Source organism: Heptranchias perlo, unplaced genomic scaffold (assembly GCF_035084215.1).
Source record: "Heptranchias perlo isolate sHepPer1 unplaced genomic scaffold, sHepPer1.hap1 HAP1_SCAFFOLD_379, whole genome shotgun sequence".
Classification (NCBI taxonomy): domain Eukaryota; kingdom Metazoa; phylum Chordata; class Chondrichthyes; order Hexanchiformes; family Hexanchidae; genus Heptranchias; species Heptranchias perlo.
Genome location: NW_027139391.1, coordinates 1 through 18488, shown reverse-complemented (window position 1 = coordinate 18488; position 18488 = coordinate 1). Strand labels below are relative to the sequence as shown.

Genomic DNA, 18488 nt, shown 5'->3' with positions numbered 1-18488 from the left:
GTCCTGGCCCGATTCGATCTACCAAAATGCATCACCTCACATTTATCTAAATTAAACTCCGTCTGCCACTCATCGGCCCACTGGCCCAATTGATCAAGATCCCATTGCAATCCCAGATAACCTTCTTCACTGTCCACAATGCCACCAATCTTGGTGACATCTGCAAACTTACTAACCATGCCTCCTAAATTCTCATCCAAATCATTAATGTAAATAACAAATAACAGCGGACCCAGCACCGATCCCTGAGGCACACCGCTGGACACAGGCATCCAGCTTGAAAAACAACCCTCTACAACCACCCTCTGTCTTCTGTCAAAGGCTGTTCAACCAGTTCAGCAGCTCCTGCTTTGCTCTCTATTCTCAGAGAGACGATCAATCATTAATCCTTGGCGAGGTGTCAAACAAAGTGCATCACCACTTTTCCCCAGTGTCAGCGTCGAGCGCTCCCAGGGGGCAGGTACAGCACGGGTTAGATACAGTGTAGAGCTCCCTCTACATTACCCTGACAGTGTGTCCCCCACTTTATACCCAGTGTCAGCATCGAGCGCTCCCAGGGGGCAGGTACAGCACGGGTTAGATACAGTGTAGAGCTCCCTCTACATTACACTGACAGTGTGTCCCCCACTTTATACCCAGTGTCAGCATCGAGCGCTCCCAGGGGGCAGGTACAGCACGGGTTAGATACAGTGTAGAGCTCCCTCTACATTACCCTGACAGTGTGTCCCCCACTTTATACCCAGTGTCGGCATCGAGCGCTCCCAGGGGGGCAGGTACAGCACGGGTTAGATACAGTGTAGAGCTCCCTCTACATTACCCTGACAGTGTGTCCCCCACTTTATACCCAGTGTCAGCATCGAGCGCTCCCAGGGGGCAGGTACAGCACGGGTTAGATACAGTGTAGAGCTCCCTCTACATTACCCTGACAGTGTGTCCCCCACTTTATACCCAGTGTCAGCATCGAGCGCTCCCAGGGGGCAGGTACAGCACGGGTTAGATACAGTGTCGAGCTCCCTCTACATTACCCTGACAGTGTGTCCCCCCACTTTATACCCAGTGTCAGCATCGAGCGCTCCCAGGGGGCAGGTACAGCACGGGTTAGATACAGTGTAGAGCTCCCTCTACATTACCCTGACAGTGTGTCCCCCACTTTATACCCAGTGTCGGCATCGAGCGCTCCCAGGGGGCAGGTACAGCACGGGTTAGATACAGTGTAGAGCTCCCTCTACATTACCCTGACAGTGTGTCCCCCACTTTATACCCAGTGTCAGCATCGAGCGCTCCCAGGGGGCAGGTACAGCACGGGTTAGATACAGTGTAGAGCTCCCTCAGTGATATTAAATTTTCTTGCCCCCGTCTGATTCACACAGACAATAAACAATTTATTGATTGATTTTACAGTGTAACACCGTCTAATTCAAACTATAAAGCTCGTCCAGTCGAGGCGATTGTATGAACAACATTCACAGGGTGCAGAGAGTTGCATCAAGTGTTGGAAACAATTAAAGGCACAGGCCTTGAAGGCCAAAGGTCGAGCTCCTGTATCCAGAATGGACCGTGTCAGGGATTTGGGGGGTTCGGGGGGGCTGCAGGGAGGGATAGGGATAGAATCCACATCGATTGGGCAGATTGTGATATCTTTGATCAGTTTCTCGGTGTGTCCCCTCTCTCCGAATCGCCTTTTAACACCCTGGGATGGTCAGTCAAGGGTGGACCAGCCATGATCTAATTAGATGGGGTTCGAGGGGCTGAATGGGCCTCCTCCTGTTCCTGTGTAACAGGCTCGAGGGGGAATGAATGGGCCTCCTCCTGTTCCTGTGTAACAGGCTCGAGGGGGGCTGAATGGGCCTCCTCCTGTTCCTGAGTACAGGCTCGAGGGGGAATGAATGGGCCTCCTCCTGTTCCTGTGTAACAGGCTCGAGGGGGGCTGAATGGGCCTCCTCCTGTTCCTGTGTAACAGGCTCGAGGGGCTGAATGGCCTCCTGCTGTTCCTGTGTAACAGGCTCGAGGGGCTGAATGGGCCTCCTCCTGTTCCTGTGTAACAGGCTCGAGGGGCTGAATGGGCCTCCTCCTGTTCCTGTGTAACAGGCTCGAGGGGCTGAATGGGCCTCCTCCTGTTCCTGTGTAACAGGCTCGAGGAGCTGAATGGCCTCCTCCTGTTCCTGTGTAACAGGCTCGAGGTGGGGCTGAATGGGCCTCCTCCTGTTCATGTGTAACAGGCTCGAGGGGCTGAATGGGCCTCCTCCTGTTCCTGTGTAACAGGCTCGAGGGGGCTGAATGGGCCTCCTCCTGTTCCTGTGTAACAGGCTCGAGGGGCTGAATGGCCTCCTCCTGTTCCTGTGTAACAGGCTCGAGAGGGGGCTGAATGGGCCTCCTCCTGTTCCTGTGTAACAGGCTCGAGAGGGGGCTGAATGGGCCTCCTGCTGTTCCTGTGTAACAGGCTCGAGGGGGGCTGAATGGGCCTCCTCCTGTTCCTGTGTAACAGGCTCGAGGGGCTGAATGGGCCTCCTCCTGTTCCTGTGTAACAGGCTCGAGAGGGGCTGAATGGGCCTCCTCCTGTTCCTGTGTAACAGGCTCGAGGGGCTGAATGGGCCTCCTCCTGTTCCCTTGTAACAGGCTCGAGGGGCTGAATGGGCCTCCTCCTGTTCCTGTGTAACAGGCTCGAGAGGGGCTGAATGGGCCTCCTCCTGTTCCTGTGTAACAGGCTCGAGGGGCTGAATGGGCCTCCTCCTGTTCCTGTGTAACAGGCTCGAGAGGGGGCTGAATGGGCCTCCTCCTGTTCCTGTGTAACAGGCTCGAGGGGGGCTGAATGGGCCTCCTCCTGTTCCTGTGTAACAGGCTCGAGGGGCTGAATGGGCCTCCTCCTGTTCCTGTGTAACAGGCCCGAGGTGGGGCTGAATGGGCCTCCTCCTGTTCATGTGTAACAGGCTCGAGGGGCTGAATGGCCTCCTCCTGTTCCCGTGTAACAGGCTCGAGGGGCTGAATGGGCCTCCTGTTCCTGTGTAACAGGCTCGAGGGGGGCTGAATGGGCCTCCTCCTGTTCATGTGTAACAGGCCCGAGGGGCTGAATGGCCTCCTCCTGTTCCTGTGTAACAGGCTCGAGGGGGGCTGAATGGGCCTCCTCCTGTTCATGTGTAACAGGCTCGAGGGGCTGAATGGCCTCCTCCTGTTCCTGTGTAACAGGCTCGAGGGGGGCTGAATGGGCCTCCTCCTGTTCATGTGTAACAGGCCCGAGGGGCTGAATGGCCTCCTCCTGTTCCTGTGTAACAGGCTCGAGGGGCTGAATGGGCCTCCTCCTGTTCCTGTGTTACAGGCCCGAGGGGCTGAATGGGCCTCCTCCTGTTCCTGTGTAACAGGCCCGAGGGGCTGAATGGCCTCCTCCTGTTCCTGTGTAACAGGCTCGAGGGGGGCTGAATGGGCCTCCTCCTGTTCCTGTGTAACAGGCCCGAGGGGCTGAATGGCCTCCTCCTGTTCATGTGAGTTAACTGGTTGTGTGTATTTTTTGCATCAACGTGAAAGATTTCACTTCTGCCAGCCCATAAACCTCCAGATTGATTGAATTGAATTTTACAACTTGCCAAATTGAAAGAAAGGATCTCCCATCTCTCCAGCCCCTCTCCCCACCTCAGGACGTCCCAGAGCCTCACAGCCAATGGAGTACTTTTGAAGTGTGCTCACTGTTGTAATGTGGGAAACGCGGCAGCCAATCTGTGCACAGCAAGATCCCACAAACAGCAGTGTGAGTTTGTTCACTTTGGTGGGAAGAATGGAAAGACAGAAAATTGTTTTAAATGGTGAGAAACTCTTAAATGTTGGTGTTCAGAGGGATTTGGGTGTCCTCGTACAAGAAACACGGAAAGTTAACATGCAGGGACAGCGAGCAATCAGGAAGGCAAATGGTACGTTGGCCTTTATTGCAAGGGGGTTGGAGTACAAGAGTAAGGAAGTCTTACTACAATTGTACAGGGCTCTGGAGAGACCTCACCTGGAGCACTGTGCACAGTTTTGGTCTCCTTATCTAAGGAAGGATAGACTTGCCTTAGAGGTGGTGCAATGAAGGTTCACTGGATTGATTCCTGGGATGAGAGGGTTGTCCTATGAGGAGAGGTTGAGTAGAATGGGCCGATACTCTCTGGAGTTTAGAAGAATGAGAGGCGATCTCATTGAAACAGATAAGATTCTGAGGGGGGTTTGACAGGGTAGATGCTGAGAGGCTGTTTCCCCCCTGGCTGGAGAGTCTAGAACCAGGGGGCATAGTCTCAGGATAAGGGGTCGGCCATCCTAGACTGAGATGAGGAGGAATTTCTTCACTCGGAGGGTGGTGAATGTTTGGAATTCTCTCCCCCAGAGGGCTGTGGATGGTCAGTCAAGGCTGAGATGGATGGATTTTTGGACTCGAGGGGAATCAAGGGATGTGGGGATCGGGCGGGAAAGTGGAGTTGAGGTGGAAGATCGGCCATGATCTGATTGAATGGCGGAGCAGGCTCGAGGGGCCGAATGGCCTACTCCTGCTCCTATTTCTTATGATCCCACAAACAGCAATGAGATAATGAGTGGATAATCTCTTTCTCAGTGATGTTGGTCGAGGGATAAATATCGGGGCCCAGGACCCCGGGGAGAACTCCCCCCTGCTCTTCTTCCAATAATGGCCGTGGGATCTTTTACATCCACCTGAGAGGGGCAGACGGGGCCTCGGTTTAACGTCTCATTCCTGAAAGAGAGAGAGAGAGAGAGAGAGGGGCGCCCTTCATCACCCCCGCTCTGCCTGGGGCTGGATTTGACCCCAGGTCCCAGAGGGGTGAAAGGTTAGCGTCTGACCCCACTGCTCCCCCCACCTCCACCCCAGTCCCCAAAAAGATTGAAAGATAAGATTGGTGAGTCTCACGGCCTCCGGAAGAATCTGAGCACTAGGTAACAGGCGAGACGGAAGGCCAGCAGGAACAGGAGGAGAATTAAGATGCTCGCATAGATGGGAAGGTTGTCATTATAACTGGCCAAGATATCATCCCTCGGGACGTAGGCAGTGGTGTTCGAGGTGTTCCTGACCACATTGCAGTGGCGAAAGGCTGAGTTACGTGCCTTACATCTGCAACAGAAGGGATTAATCAATCATTTATCAAATGTATTGGAGCAAAAAAAAACATTTCATTGCTTTGTTAGCACCGGGATGTCAGCATCGAGCGCTCCCAGGGGGCAGGTACAGCACGGGTTAGATACAGTGTAGAGCTCCCTCTACATTACCCTGACAGTGTGTCCCCCACTTTATACCCAGTGTCGGCATCGAGCGCTCCCAGGGGGCAGGTACAGCACGGGTTAGATACAGTGTAGAGCTCCCTCTACATTACCCCGACAGTGTGTCCCCCACTTTATACCCAGTGTCAGCATCGAGCGCTCCCAGGGGGCAGGTACAGCACGGGTTAGATACAGTGTCGAGCTCCCTCTACATTACCCTGACAGTGTGTCCCCCACTTTATACCCAGTGTCGGCATCGAGCGCTCCCAGGGGGCAGGTACAGCACGGGTTAGATACAGTGTAGAGCTCCCTCTACATTACCCTGACAGTGTGTCCCCCACTTTATACCCAGTGTCAGCATCGAGCGCTCCCAGGGGGCAGGTACAGCACGGGTTAGATACAGTGTAGAGCTCCCTCTACATTACCCCCACAGTGTGTCCCCCACTTTATACCCAGTGTCAGCATCGAGCGCTCCCAGGGGGCAGGTACAGCACGGGTTAGATACAGTGTAGAGCTCCCTCTACATTACCCTGACAGTGTGTCCCCCACTTTATACCCAGTGTCGGCATCGAGCGCTCCCAGGGGGCAGGTACAGCACGGGTTAGATACAGTGTCGAGCTCCCTCTACATTACCCTGACAGTGTGTCCCCCACTTTATACCCAGTGTCAGCATCGAGCGCTCCCAGGGGGCAGGTACAGCACGGGTTAGATACAGTGTAGAGCTGCCTCTACATTACCCTGACAGTGTGTCCCCCACTTTATACCCAGTGTCGGCATCGAGCGCTCCCAGGGGGCAGGTACAGCACGGGTTAGATACAGTGTCGAGCTCCCTCTACATTACCCTGACAGTGTGTCCCCCACTTTATACCCAGTGTCAGCATCGAGCGCTCCCAGGGGGCAGGTACAGCACGGGTTAGATACAGTGTAGAGCTCCCTCTACATTACCCTGACAGTGTGTCCCCCACTTTATACCCAGTGTCAGCATCGAGCGCTCCCAGGGGGCAGGTACAGCACGGGTTAGATACAGTGTAGAGCTCCCTCTACATTACCCTGACAGTGTGTCCCCCACTTTATACCCAGTGTCAGCATCGAGCGCTCCCAGGGGGCAGGTACAGCACGGGTTAGATACAGTATAGAGCTCCCTCTTACCTGACAGGAGAGCTGGTGTCTGTATATTTTGGGACCGTCCCTTGCTGTTCATCAGATGCATGGGCGAGTGCTTGATTGAGGATTGTGTGTGTGTTTGTGTGTGTGCGAGAGAGAGAGAGAGAGAGAGAGAGCGAGTGAGTTTAGGGACGGTCCCTAACTTTACATCAGCTACACAAGGGGAGGGGACTCCATCGAGGGAGTGTGAGAGTTCAGGGACGGTCCCTAACTTTACATCAGATACACAGGGGAAAGGGACTCCATCGTGGGAGTGTGAGAGTTTAGGGACGGTCCCTAACTTTACATCAGATACACAGGGGAAAGGGACTCCATCGAGGGAGTGTGAGAGTTTCGGGATGGTCCCTAACTTTACATCAGGTACACAGGGGAAAGGGACTCCATCGAGGGAGTGTGAGAGTTTCGGGACGGTCCCTAACTTTACATCAGGTACATGGGGAATGGGGAACGATGGAGTGAGAGTTTTGGGATGGTGCGTGTTTGAGAGAGCTGATTGAGGAGAGAGAGAGAGAGAGAGAAAGAGAGTGCGTGTGTTTCGGGACGGTCCCTAACCATCCATCAGGTCCACGGGGAGGAGCGGGGGGGGTTACTGCATTAGGGTGAGGGTGAGGGGTCGTGCGAACACAGAGGCCAAAGAGGGAGGGCTGTACTCACAGGATTTCATGATTGTTGTCGAACTCCATGCGGAGCATGACGTGGAAGGGGTAGCTGATGAACGAGAGGTATTGGGCCCAAGTCAACCATCTGGGCAAATTCTGGATGTAGAATCCTCCCAACAACAGGCTGATGAGCATGAAGATGGTCGCGAAAATAATGGACTGGTTAATCCTCAGGAACAGGGCGCTGGAAAACAGCCCGATGGACTAGGAGAGAGAGAGAGAGAGAGAGGGGGTGGAGTTAGCATCAGCCAATTGCATTACATGAAAACATCCCACCTGCCTTTCCGGTGGTCTCGTCACCACCCGGCCCCCGCCCACCGCCGCCTTTAAAGACCCCACGTATCCCCCTAGGGGTCAGCCCCGAGCATCGTCCGCACCCACAGTACTGAGGTAGCGCCGCACTGTCGGAGGGGCAGTACTGAGGGACCTCAGTCATGAGTCTGCTATGCGGTACCTTATCGAAGGGCTTTTGCAAATCTAAATATATTACATCTACCACGTTACCCTCATCGACCCTCTCTGTTACTCCTTCAAAGAATTCAATAAGGTTGGTCAAACACGACCTTCCCTTCTGAAATCCGTGCTGACTGTTCTTTATTATATTTTTGGTTTCTGGATGTTTTTCCAAAACATCTTTGAGGAAAGATTCCATTATCTTTCCTCCCACCGACGTTAAGCTAACTGGTCTATGGTTCCCTGGACTGGTTCTATCTCCCTTTTTAAATATCGGAATCACATCAGCTGTCGGCCAGCCCTCTGGCACTATTCCCTTTTCAAATGAATTTTAATATCTGTGTAACGGTGTCTCTGCTATCTCCTCCCTAACTGCTTTTAATATCCGCGAATGTAATCCATCCGGACCAGGGGTTTTAGCCTCTCGACGTTTGATTAATTTATCAATTATCTCCTCCCCTTTCCATCTTAAATGTCTTAATATCTTTTTTTGACCCCTTCTTCTCATGTCCTGCCCACCTCGTCCGTCTCTCCGGTAAATACTGAGGCAAAGTAATTATTTAATTTTTCCCTCATTTCGCTGTCATAACCTGGGAGTTTATCCGTGTGTATCCCTTCGTGGCCCTATCCCAATCCTGAATTTTCTTTTGTAATTCATGTGTCTGGAGAATACATTGTTACTTTTTATATCCCTTGATCATTTAATTTTGTCGTTTCTCTTTGCTTTCCGAATTGTTTTTTTTTAAACTTCTTTCTGAACCTTTTCATATTCCCTTTTGTCACCCTCTCCTTTACTGTCTGCGGACTGAGTCTCTGCTTTTTGCTTTAGTTTACATTTTGCCCTTGTCTCTTTGTCCATCCATGGCTTGTCATGACTGGCTCGTTCGTTCTTGCTTTTTACCGGGATGTAATTCTCCTCAACTCTATTAATCACCGTTTTCAATGTTTCCCTCTGCTGTTCTAGTCCTTTGTTTATCCGGAAACGTTCCCACTTTATTTCCCCTCGTTCCACTTTCATCCCGAAATTTATTACTTTGGTCTTTTCCACACCCACGTCCTTCTCAATCTTTATCTTAAACCTTATTATATTGTGATCGCTATTGCCTAGATGCTCCCCTACGCTCACTGCTCTTATGGATAGCCTTTCTATCCTTCTGTTAGATAAATCCCCTTTTTCCCACTGCCGTTGTGTTAGCTCTAATTATTACAGCTATTCCAACCACCCCTCTCTATCCTTTCTGATGATGTTATAACCTGCAATATTTAGTTGCCACTCCTGCCCTTTATGCAGCCATGTTTCAGTCATTCCGACTACATCTGGTTCCTCGCTACGGATTATTGCCTTCAGTTCCCCCGTTTTAGAACCGTAGAGGTTTGCGGCACAGGAGGAGGCCATTCGGCCCGTCCTGTCTGTGCCGGCCCAAGAAAGAGCCACCCAGCTTAATCCCACTTTCCAGCACTCGGACCATAGCCCTGTAGGTTACGGTACTGTATCTGACCCGTGCTGTGCCTGCCCCTCAGTCCCTCACCTACCTGGGCAGTAACCGCTGTGAGCATTATCAATCCAACGTCTACAAAGTAAGCGCCCACACCATTCAGGCCCGCCATCCAGTATGCGATGGTCAAACTGACAGCTGGTTGGATGATTGTCAGGGGCAACTCAGAGGTCATCTTTGCCAGGTAGTAAGCAGAGAGTCGATAGCAGCCTGACAGTCTCTCCTTATTAATGATGGGTCGTTCCGCTGGGACTGGAAGACAGAGGAGGGCCAGTGAGTTCTTGTAGAGATTGGGGTCTCGGGGGGTCCCCGAGACCCTCACTGAGAGTCAGAGAGTGATAGTTAATACCAGAGGAATGGACCCTCACCCCCACACCCCCATCAAATACACCCTCACCCCCACACCCCCATCAAATACCCCCTCACCCCCCCATCAAATACCCCCTCACCCTCACACCCCCATCAAATACACCCTCACCCCCACATCCCCACAGGAACTCCAATTCGATGTGTAATGTTGGTTGAACTCACATAATGATACGGCCTGTAACATTGGAGTGAATCCCCAATACACCAACAGGAAGAATAACTGGAAGGACAAGGAGGGAGAGATTGTTAGAATTACATCAACCTCACATCAGTCAATCGCCAAGTGACATCGTGTTCACAGCACAGAAACAGGCCATTTGGCCCAACAGGTCTATCCCGGTGTTTATGCTCCACACGAGCCTCCTCCCTCCTGACTTCATCTCACCCTATCGTCATATGTCTCAGTACTGACCCTCCGACAGTGCGGCGCTCCCTCAGTACTGACCCTCCGACAGTGCGGCGCTCCCTCAGTACTGACCCTCCGACAGTGCGGCGCTCCCTCAGTACTGACCCTCCGACAGTGCGGCGCTCCCTCAGTACTGACCCTCCGACAGTGCGGCGCTCCCTCAGTACTGACCCTCCGACAGTGCAGCGCTCCCTCAGTACTGACCCTCCGACAGTGCGGAGCTCCCTCAGTACTGACCCCCCGACAGTGCGGCGCTCCCTCAGTACTGACCCTCCGATAGGGCGGCGCTCCCTCAGGACTGACCCTCCGACAGTGCAGCGCTCCCTCAGTACTGACCCTCCGACAGTGCGGCGCTCCCTCAGTACTGACCCTCCGACAGTGCGGCGCTCCCTCAGTACTGACCCTCCGACAGTGCGGCGCTCCCTCAGTACCGACCCTCCGACAGTGCGGCGCTCCCTCAGTACCGACCCTCCGACAGTGCGGCGCTCCCTCAGGACTGGCCCTCCGACAGTGCGGCGCTCCCTCAGGACTGGCCCTCCGACAGTGCGGCGCTCCCTCAATACTGACCCTCCAACAATGCAGCGCTCCCTCAGTACTGACCCTCCGACAGTGCGGCGCTCCCTCAGGACTGACCCTCCGACAGTGCGGAGCTCCCTCACTACTGACCCTCCGACAGTGCGGAGCTCCCTCAGTACTGACCCTCCGACAGTGCGGCGCTCCCTCAGTACTGACCCTCCGACAGTGCGGCGCTCCCTCAGGACTGACCCTCCGACAGTGCGGCGCTCCCTCAGGACTGGGTCAGTACTGAGGAGTGTCAGCCCTGGATTATGGGGCTCGAGTCTCTGGAGTGGGGACTCGAACACACGACCTTCCGAATCGGAGGCGAGAGAGGGAGAGAGAGGGAGAGAGAGAGCGCGAACAATGAGATGGAACATACCAATCCCGCGATGGCCCGGATTTGCTCCTCCACCTTGGGGAGCTGCCAGAAAATGGCGCCCGGAACCAGGGCCATGATGAGAGTCTGGATGAGATTGAGCCAGGACAGAATAACCCCTCGCTGTTGCTTGAAGTTGCGGGCAGTCAGGGTGCTGTACTGAGTCCAGAACGAGGAGGTCCAGCGCACTTCCTGGTCATCATCAAAGGTCCAAGACTTCCCTGGAACAAGGAGAGACATCTTACATCGTCAGGAAACAAGCTCCATGGTGCAGTACAGGCCGGGGCCTCATAGACCCTCTACATTACCCTGACAGTGTGTCCCCCACTTTATACCCAGTGTCAGCATCGAGCGCTCCCAGGGGGCAGGTACAGCACGGGTTAGATACAGTGTAGAGCTCCCTCTACATTACCCTGACAGTGTGTCCCCCACTTTATACCCAGTGTCAGCATCGAGCGCTCCCAGGGGGCAGGTACAGCACGGGTTAGATACAGTGTAGAGCTCCCTCTACATTACCCCGACAGTGTGTCCCCCACTTTATACCCAGTGTCGGCATCGAGCGCTCCCAGGGGGCAGGTACAGCACGGGTTAGATACAGTGTAGAGCTCCCTCTACATTACCCTGACAGTGTGTCCCCCACTTTATACCCAGTGTCGGCATCGAGCGCTCCCAGGGGGCAGGTACAGCACGGGTTAGATACAGTGTAGAGCTCCCTCTACATTACCCTGACAGTGTGTCCCCCACTTTATACCCAGTGTCAGCATCGAGCGCTCCCAGGGGGCAGGTACAGCACGGGTTAGATACAGTGTAGAGCTCCCTCTACATTACCCTGACAGTGTGTCCCCCACTTTATACCCAGTGTCGGCATCGAGCGCTCCCAGGGGGCAGGTACAGCACGGGTTAGATACAGTGTAGAGCTCCCTCTACATTACCCTGACAGTGTGTCCCCCACTTTATACCCAGTGTCGGCATCGAGCGCTCCCAGGGGGCAGGTACAGCACGGGTTAGATACAGTGTAGAGCTCCCTCTACATTACCCTGACAGTGTGTCCCCCACTTTATACCCAGTGTCAGCATCGAGTGCTCCCAGGGGGCAGGTACAGCACGGGTTAGATACAGTGTAGAGCTCCCTCTACATTACCCTGACAGTGTGTCCCCAGGATTTGAGATATTCCCTGTACCTTGTTTCGGTCCGTGACTCTGTGAGTTATTTTCACTTTGTCTGGGTCCAGTGATCTCTCGATGTTTATTCACGGTGAGACCATTAGGAATTTCATCATCTGCTCCTACACTTGCAAAGTACTGGGAGTCCAATGGGCATTCCGAGCTGGTCTTCCTGGGAATGGGGGCAGGAAGATGGGACAGATCAAAATGCAACTCTCTGTTATTTTAAAGGCATGAGTTACATCAAGCCGACAGAACAGAAACAGGCCATTCGGCCCAACAGGTCTATCCCGGTGTTTATGCTCCACACGAGCCTCCTCCCTCCCTACTCCATCTCACCCTCTCACCATCTCCTTCTATTCCTCTCTCCCTCATGTGTTTATCCAGCTTCCCCTTAAATCCATCTCCACTATTCCCCTCGACTACTCCTTGTGGGAGCGAGTTCCACATTCCCACCGCTCTCTGGGTAAAGAAGTTTCTCCTGAATTCCCGATTGGATTTATTAGTGACGATCTTATATTTATGGCCCCCCTAGTTCTGGTCTCCCCCCACAAGGGGAAACATCATCTCTACGTCTACCCTATCGAACCCTTTCATAATCTTAAAGACCTCCATCAGGTCACCCCTCAATCTTCTCTTAAATCAGGTGTCCCTGATGAAAAGACACACTTGCTCTCGAGGCAGTACAAAGAAGGTTCACTCGGTTAATCCCGGGGATGAGGGGGCGGACATGTGAGGAGAGGTTGAGTAGATTGGGACTCTACTCATTGGAGTTCAGAAGAATGAGAGGCGATCTTATTGAAACATATAAGATCGTGAAGGGGCTTGATCGGGTGGATGCGGTAAGGATGTTCCCAAGGATGGGTGAAACTAGAACTAGGGGGCATAATCTTAGAATAAGGGGCTGCTCTTTCAAAACTGAGATGAGGAGAAACTTCTTCACTCAGAGGGTGGTGGGTCTGTGGAATTTGCTGCCCCAGGAAGCTACATCATTAAATAAATTTAAAACAGAAATAGACAGTTTCCGAGAAGTAAAGGGAATTAGGGGTTATGGGGAGCGGGCAGGAAATTGGACATGAATTTAGATTTGAGGTTAGGATCAGATCAGCCATGATCTTATTGAATGGCGGAGCAGGCTCGAGGGGCCGATTGGCCTACTCCTGCTCCTATTTCTTATGTTCTTGTGGCTCCCTCTTTAAAAGGGGTCCCTGACGGAGAGACTCCCTCTTTAAAAGGGGTCCCTGACGGAGAGACTCCCTCTTTAAAAGGGGTCCCTGGCGGAGAGACTCCCTCTTTAAAAGGGGTCCCTGACGGAGAGACTCCCTCTTTAAAAGGGGTCCCTGACGGAGGGACTCCCTCTGTAAAAGGGGTCCCTGAAGGAGAGATTCCTTCTGTAAAAGGGGCCTCTGATGAAGAGACTCCCTCTTTAAAAGGGGTCCCTGAAGGAGAGATTCCTTCTGTAAAAGGGGCCTCTGATGAAGAGACTCCCTCTTTAAAAGGGGTCCCTGAGGGAGAGACTCCCTCTTTAAAAGGGGTCCCTGACGGAGAGACTCCCTCTTTAAAAGGGGTCCCTGACGGAGGGACTCCCTCTGTAAAAGGGGTCCCTGAAGGAGAGATTCCTTCTGTAAAAGGGGCCTCTGATGAAGAGACTCCCTCTGTAAAAGGGGTCCCTGAAGGAGAGATTCCTTCTGTAAAAGGGGCCTCTGATGGAGAGACTCCCTCTGTAAAAGGGGTCCCTGAAGGAGAGATTCCTTCTGTAAAAGGGGCCTCTGATGAAGAGACTCCCTCTTTAAAAGGGGTCCCTGAGGGAGAGACTCCCTCTTTAAAAGGGGTCCCTGACGGAGAGACTCCCTCTTTAAAAGGGGTCCCTGACGGAGAGACTCCCTCTTTAAAAGGGGTCACTGACGGAGAGACTCCCTCTGTAAAAGGGGTCCCTGACGGAGAGACTCTCTCTTTAAAAGGGGTCCCTGACGGAGAGACTCCCTCTTTAAAAGGGGTCCCTGATGGAGAGACTCCCTCTTTAAAAGGAATCGGTGACTCTGTTCAGACGGAGCGACCGGGTAGATCGTAGAGATACGATGTAACTGAGCTGACACTTACCGTAAGGCGTTCGCTGATGTCACAATCTTCTCTCTCACCTCGGGAGATTGCTTGATCTTATCGACTGTCGTCGGCAAATTGGAAAGAAAGGGGAAGTGGGTCAGTGTGGGAAACCCTTCCCTCAAACACCCCACTCTCGTTTGGGACAATGTCTGAGGGTCACCTGTCAACTTGTGCATCATCCCGGTCTGGAACGACACTTTGGGGAATGCTCATTCTCTCCAATCCTCACCGGACTCCACACTCAACTATTCCAACCCTCTCCTGGCCGGTCTCCCACCTTCCACCCTCTGTAGCTATCAGCTGGGAACATCGGAACAGGAGATGGCCATTCAGCCCCTCGAGCCTGCTCCGCCATTTGATAAGATCATGGCTGATCTGTGATCTAACTCCATTTCCCTGCCTTTGGCCCATATCCCTTAATACCTTTGGTTGCCAAAAAGCTATCTATCTCAGATCTTAATTTCGCAATTGAGCTGGCATCAATTGCCGTTTGCAGAAGAGAGTTCCAAACTTCTACCACCCTTTGTGTGTCGAAATGTTTTCTAATCTCGCTCCTGAAAGGTCTGGCTCTAATTTTTAGACTGTGCCCCCTACTCCTAGAATCCCCAACCAGCGGAAATAGTTTCTCTCTGTCCACCTGACCTTAATATCTTATAAACTTCGATCAGATCGCCCCTTCACCTTCGAAACTCCAGAGAATACAACCCCAATTTGTGTAATCTCTCCTCGTAACTTAACCCTTGAAGTCCGGGTATCATTCCAGTAAACCTACGCTGCACTCCCTCCAAGGCCAATATGTCCTTCCGAAGGTGCGGTACCCAGAACTGTTCACAGTGCTCCAGGTGCGGTCTAACCAGGGTTTTGTATAGCTGCAGCATAACTTCTGCCCCCTTGTACTCCAGTCCTCCAGATATAAAGGCCAGCGTTCCATTAACCTTATTGATTATTTTCTGCACCTGTTCATGACACTTCAATGATCGATGGACCTGAACCCCTAAGTCCCTTTGGACATCCACTGTTTTTAACTTTTTACCATTTAGAAAGTACCCTGTTCTGTCCTTTTTTGATCCAAAGTGGATGACCTCACATTTGTCTACATTGAATTCCATTTGCCACAGTTTTGCCCATTCACCTAATCTATCAATATCGCTTTGTAATTTTATGTTTTCATCTACACTGCTTACAATGCCACCAATCTTAGTGTCATCGGCAAACTTAGATCTGAGACTTTCTATGCCTTCATCTAAGTCGTCAATAAATATGGTGAATAATTGAGGCCCCAAGACAGATCCCTGCGGGACTCCACTAGTCACATCCTGCCAATGTGAGTACCTTCCCATTATCCCTACTCTCTGTCGCCTTTCGCTCAGCCAACTTCCTAACCAAGTCCGTACTTTTCCCTCGATTCCATGGGCTTCTATCTTAGCTGATCCAAAAATTCCTGCTGCCGCCCCCCCATATCCCAACTCACACCGAGTCCCGTTCACCCCTCACCCCCTGTGCTCGCTGGACCGACATTGGCGCCCAGTCTGGGAACACCTCGATTTTAAAATTCTCCATCCTCGAGCTCAAATCCCTCCATGGGCTCTCGGTCTCCCCCTCCCTATCTCTGAAACCTCCTCCAGCCCCCCACAGCCCTCCGAGATCTCTGCCCTCCTCAAGTGGGCCGATGAGTGGCAGATGGAGTTTAATTTAGATAAATGTGAGGTGGTGCATTTTAGTCGATCGAATCGGGCCAGGACCTACTCCGTTAATGGTAGGGCGTTGGGGAGAGTTATAGAACAAAGAGATCTAGGAGTACAGGTTCATAGCTCCTTGAAAGTGGAGTCACAGGTGGATAGGGTGGTGAAGAAGGCATTCAGCATGCTTGGTTTCATTGGTCAGAACATTGAATGCAGGAGTTGGGATGTCTTGTTGAAGTTGTACAGGGCATTGGTGAGGCCACACTTGGAATACTGTGTACAGTTCTGGTCACCCTATTATAGAAAGGATATTATTAAACTAGAAAGAGTGCAGAAAAGATTTACTAGGATGCTACCGGGACTTGATGGTTTGACTTACAGGGAGAGGTTAGACAGACTGGGACTTTTTTCCCTGGAGAGTAGGAGGTTAAGGGGTGATCTTATAGAAGTCTATAAAATAATGAGGGGCATAGATAAGGTAGATAGTCAAAATCTTTTCCCAAAGGTAGGGGAGTCTATAACGAGGGGGCATAGATTTAAGGTGAGAGGGGAGAGATACAAAAGGGTCCAGAGGGGCAATTTTTTCACTCAAAGGGTGGTGAGTGTCTGGAACGAGCTGCCAGAGGCAGTAGTAGAGGCGGGTACAATTTTGTCCTTTAAAAAGCATTTGGACAGTTACATGGGTAAGATGGGTATAGAGGGATATGGGCCAAGTGCAGGCAATTGGGACGAGCTTAGTGGTATAAACTGGGCGACATGGACATGTTGGGCCGAAGGGCCTGTTTCCATGTTGTAAACTTCTATGATTCTATGAATTCCGGCCTCTCGTCCATCCTCCAGACCCCTCGTTCCACCATTGGCGGCCGTGCCTTCAGCTGCCTGGACCCCGAGCTCTGGAATTCCCTCCTTCTGTGCTGCATGATTTAATGAACTCCCCCTCCAACAGTGCGGCGCTCGCTCAGTACCGACCCTCCGACAGTGCGGCGCTCCCTCAGTACCGACCCTCCGACAGTGCGGCGCTCCCTCAGTACCGACCCTCCGACAGTGCGGCGCTCCCTCAGTACCGACCCTCCGACAGTGCGGCGCTCCCTCGGTACCGACCCTCCGACAGTGCGGCGCTCCCTCAGCACTGACCCTCCGACAGTGCGGCGCTCCCTCAGTACCGACCCCCCGACAGTGCGGCACTCCCTCAGTACCGACCCTCCGACAGTGCGGCGCTCCCTCGGTACCGACCCTCCGACAGTGCGGCGCTCCCTCAGCACTGACCCTCCGACAGTGCGGCGCTCCCTCAGTACCGACCCCCCGACAGTGCGGCGCTCCCTCAGTACTGACCCTCCGACAGTGCGGCGCTCCCTCAGTACCGACCCTCCGACAGTGCGGCGCTCCCTCAGTACCGACCCTCCGACAGTGCGGCGCTCCCTCAGTACCGACCCTCCGACAGTGCGGCGCTCCCTCAGTACCGACCCTCCGACAGTGCGGCGCTCCCTCCGTACCGACCCTCCGACAGTGCGGCGCTCCCTCAGTACTGACCCCTCCGACAGTGCGGCGCTCCCTCAGTACTGACCCTCCGACAGTGCGGCGCTCCCTCAGTACCGACCCCCCGACAGTGCGGCGCTCCCTCAGTACCGACCCTCCGACAGTGCGGCGCTCCCTCAGTACTGACCCTCCGACAGTGCGGCTCTCCCTCAGTACTGACCCCCCGACAGTGCGGCGCTCCCTCAGTACCGACCCTCCGACAGTGCGGCGCTCCCTCAGTACCGACCCCCCGACAGTGCGGCGCTCCCTCAGTACTGACCCTCCGACAGTGCGGCGCTCCCTCAGTACTGACCCTCCGACAGTGCGGCGCTCCCTCAGTACTGACCCTCCGACAGTGCGGCGCTCCCTCAGTACCGACCCTCCGACAGTGCGGCGCTCCCTCAGTACCGACCCTCCGTCAGTGCGGCTCTCCCTCAGTACTGACCCTCCGACAGTGCGGCGCTCCCTCAGTACCGACCCTCCGACAGTGCGGCGCTCCCTCAGCACTGACCCTCCGACAGTGCGGCGCTCCCTCAGTACTGACCCTCCGACAGTGCGGCTCTCCCTCAGTACTGACCCTCCGACAGTGCGCCGCTCCCTCAGTACTGACCCTCCGACAGTGCGGCTCTCCCTCAGTACTGACCCTCCGACAGTGCGGCTCTCCCTCAGTACTGACCCTCCGACAGTGCGGCTCTCCCTCAGTACTGACCCTCCGACAGTGCGGCTCTCCCTCAGTACTGGACCCTCCGACAGTGCGCTGCTCCCTCAGTACTGACCCTCCGACAGTGCGGCTCTCCCTCAGTACTGACCCTCCGACAGTGCGCTGCTCCCTCAGTACTGACCCTCCGACAGTGCGGCTCTCCCTCAGTACTGACCCTCCGACAGTGCGCTGCTCCCTCAGTACTGACCCTCCGACAGTGCGGCTCTCCCTCAGTACTGACCTGAGACCACACCGAGAGGTCAGTGGGACGATTTGTGCCCTGAGGGCTCGGTAGAACATGGCGATACTCACGGATAAAATCAGCGGGATTGTAGTGAGGGGAACAATGGAGGCCGAGGCCAGAGAAGAATTCCAGGATCTGGGATGCAGCTCCGTAGTAAGCAATCTACAGACAAGGAGAATCAGAAATTACAGGGAATCGCACAGTGTCAGGGTAATGGAGAGGGAGCTCTACACTGTATCTAACCCGTGCTGTACCTGCCCCCTGGGAGCGCTCGATGCTGACACTGGGTATAAAGTGGGGGGACACACTGTCAGGGTAATGTAGAGGGAGCTCTACACTGTATCTAACCCGTGCTGTACCTGCCCCCA

General features: G+C 53.6%; 1 protein-coding gene across 1 annotated transcript; it reads right to left on the bottom strand.

The window, feature by feature from the left end:
- Window positions 1–2307: 2307 nt before the first annotated feature.
- On the bottom strand, window positions 2308–18282 carry LOC137311637 (uncharacterized; the record flags this gene model as incomplete). The annotated part of the gene is made up of 8 exons (XM_067978744.1): window positions 2308–5086; window positions 7051–7259; window positions 9042–9256; window positions 9536–9593; window positions 10717–10934; window positions 11894–12048; window positions 13977–14040; window positions 18189–18282. Coding segments are annotated over 8 exons (1218 nt in total), but the record flags the coding sequence as incomplete, so codon positions are not given.
- Between the last annotated feature and the right edge of the window lie 206 nt (window positions 18283–18488).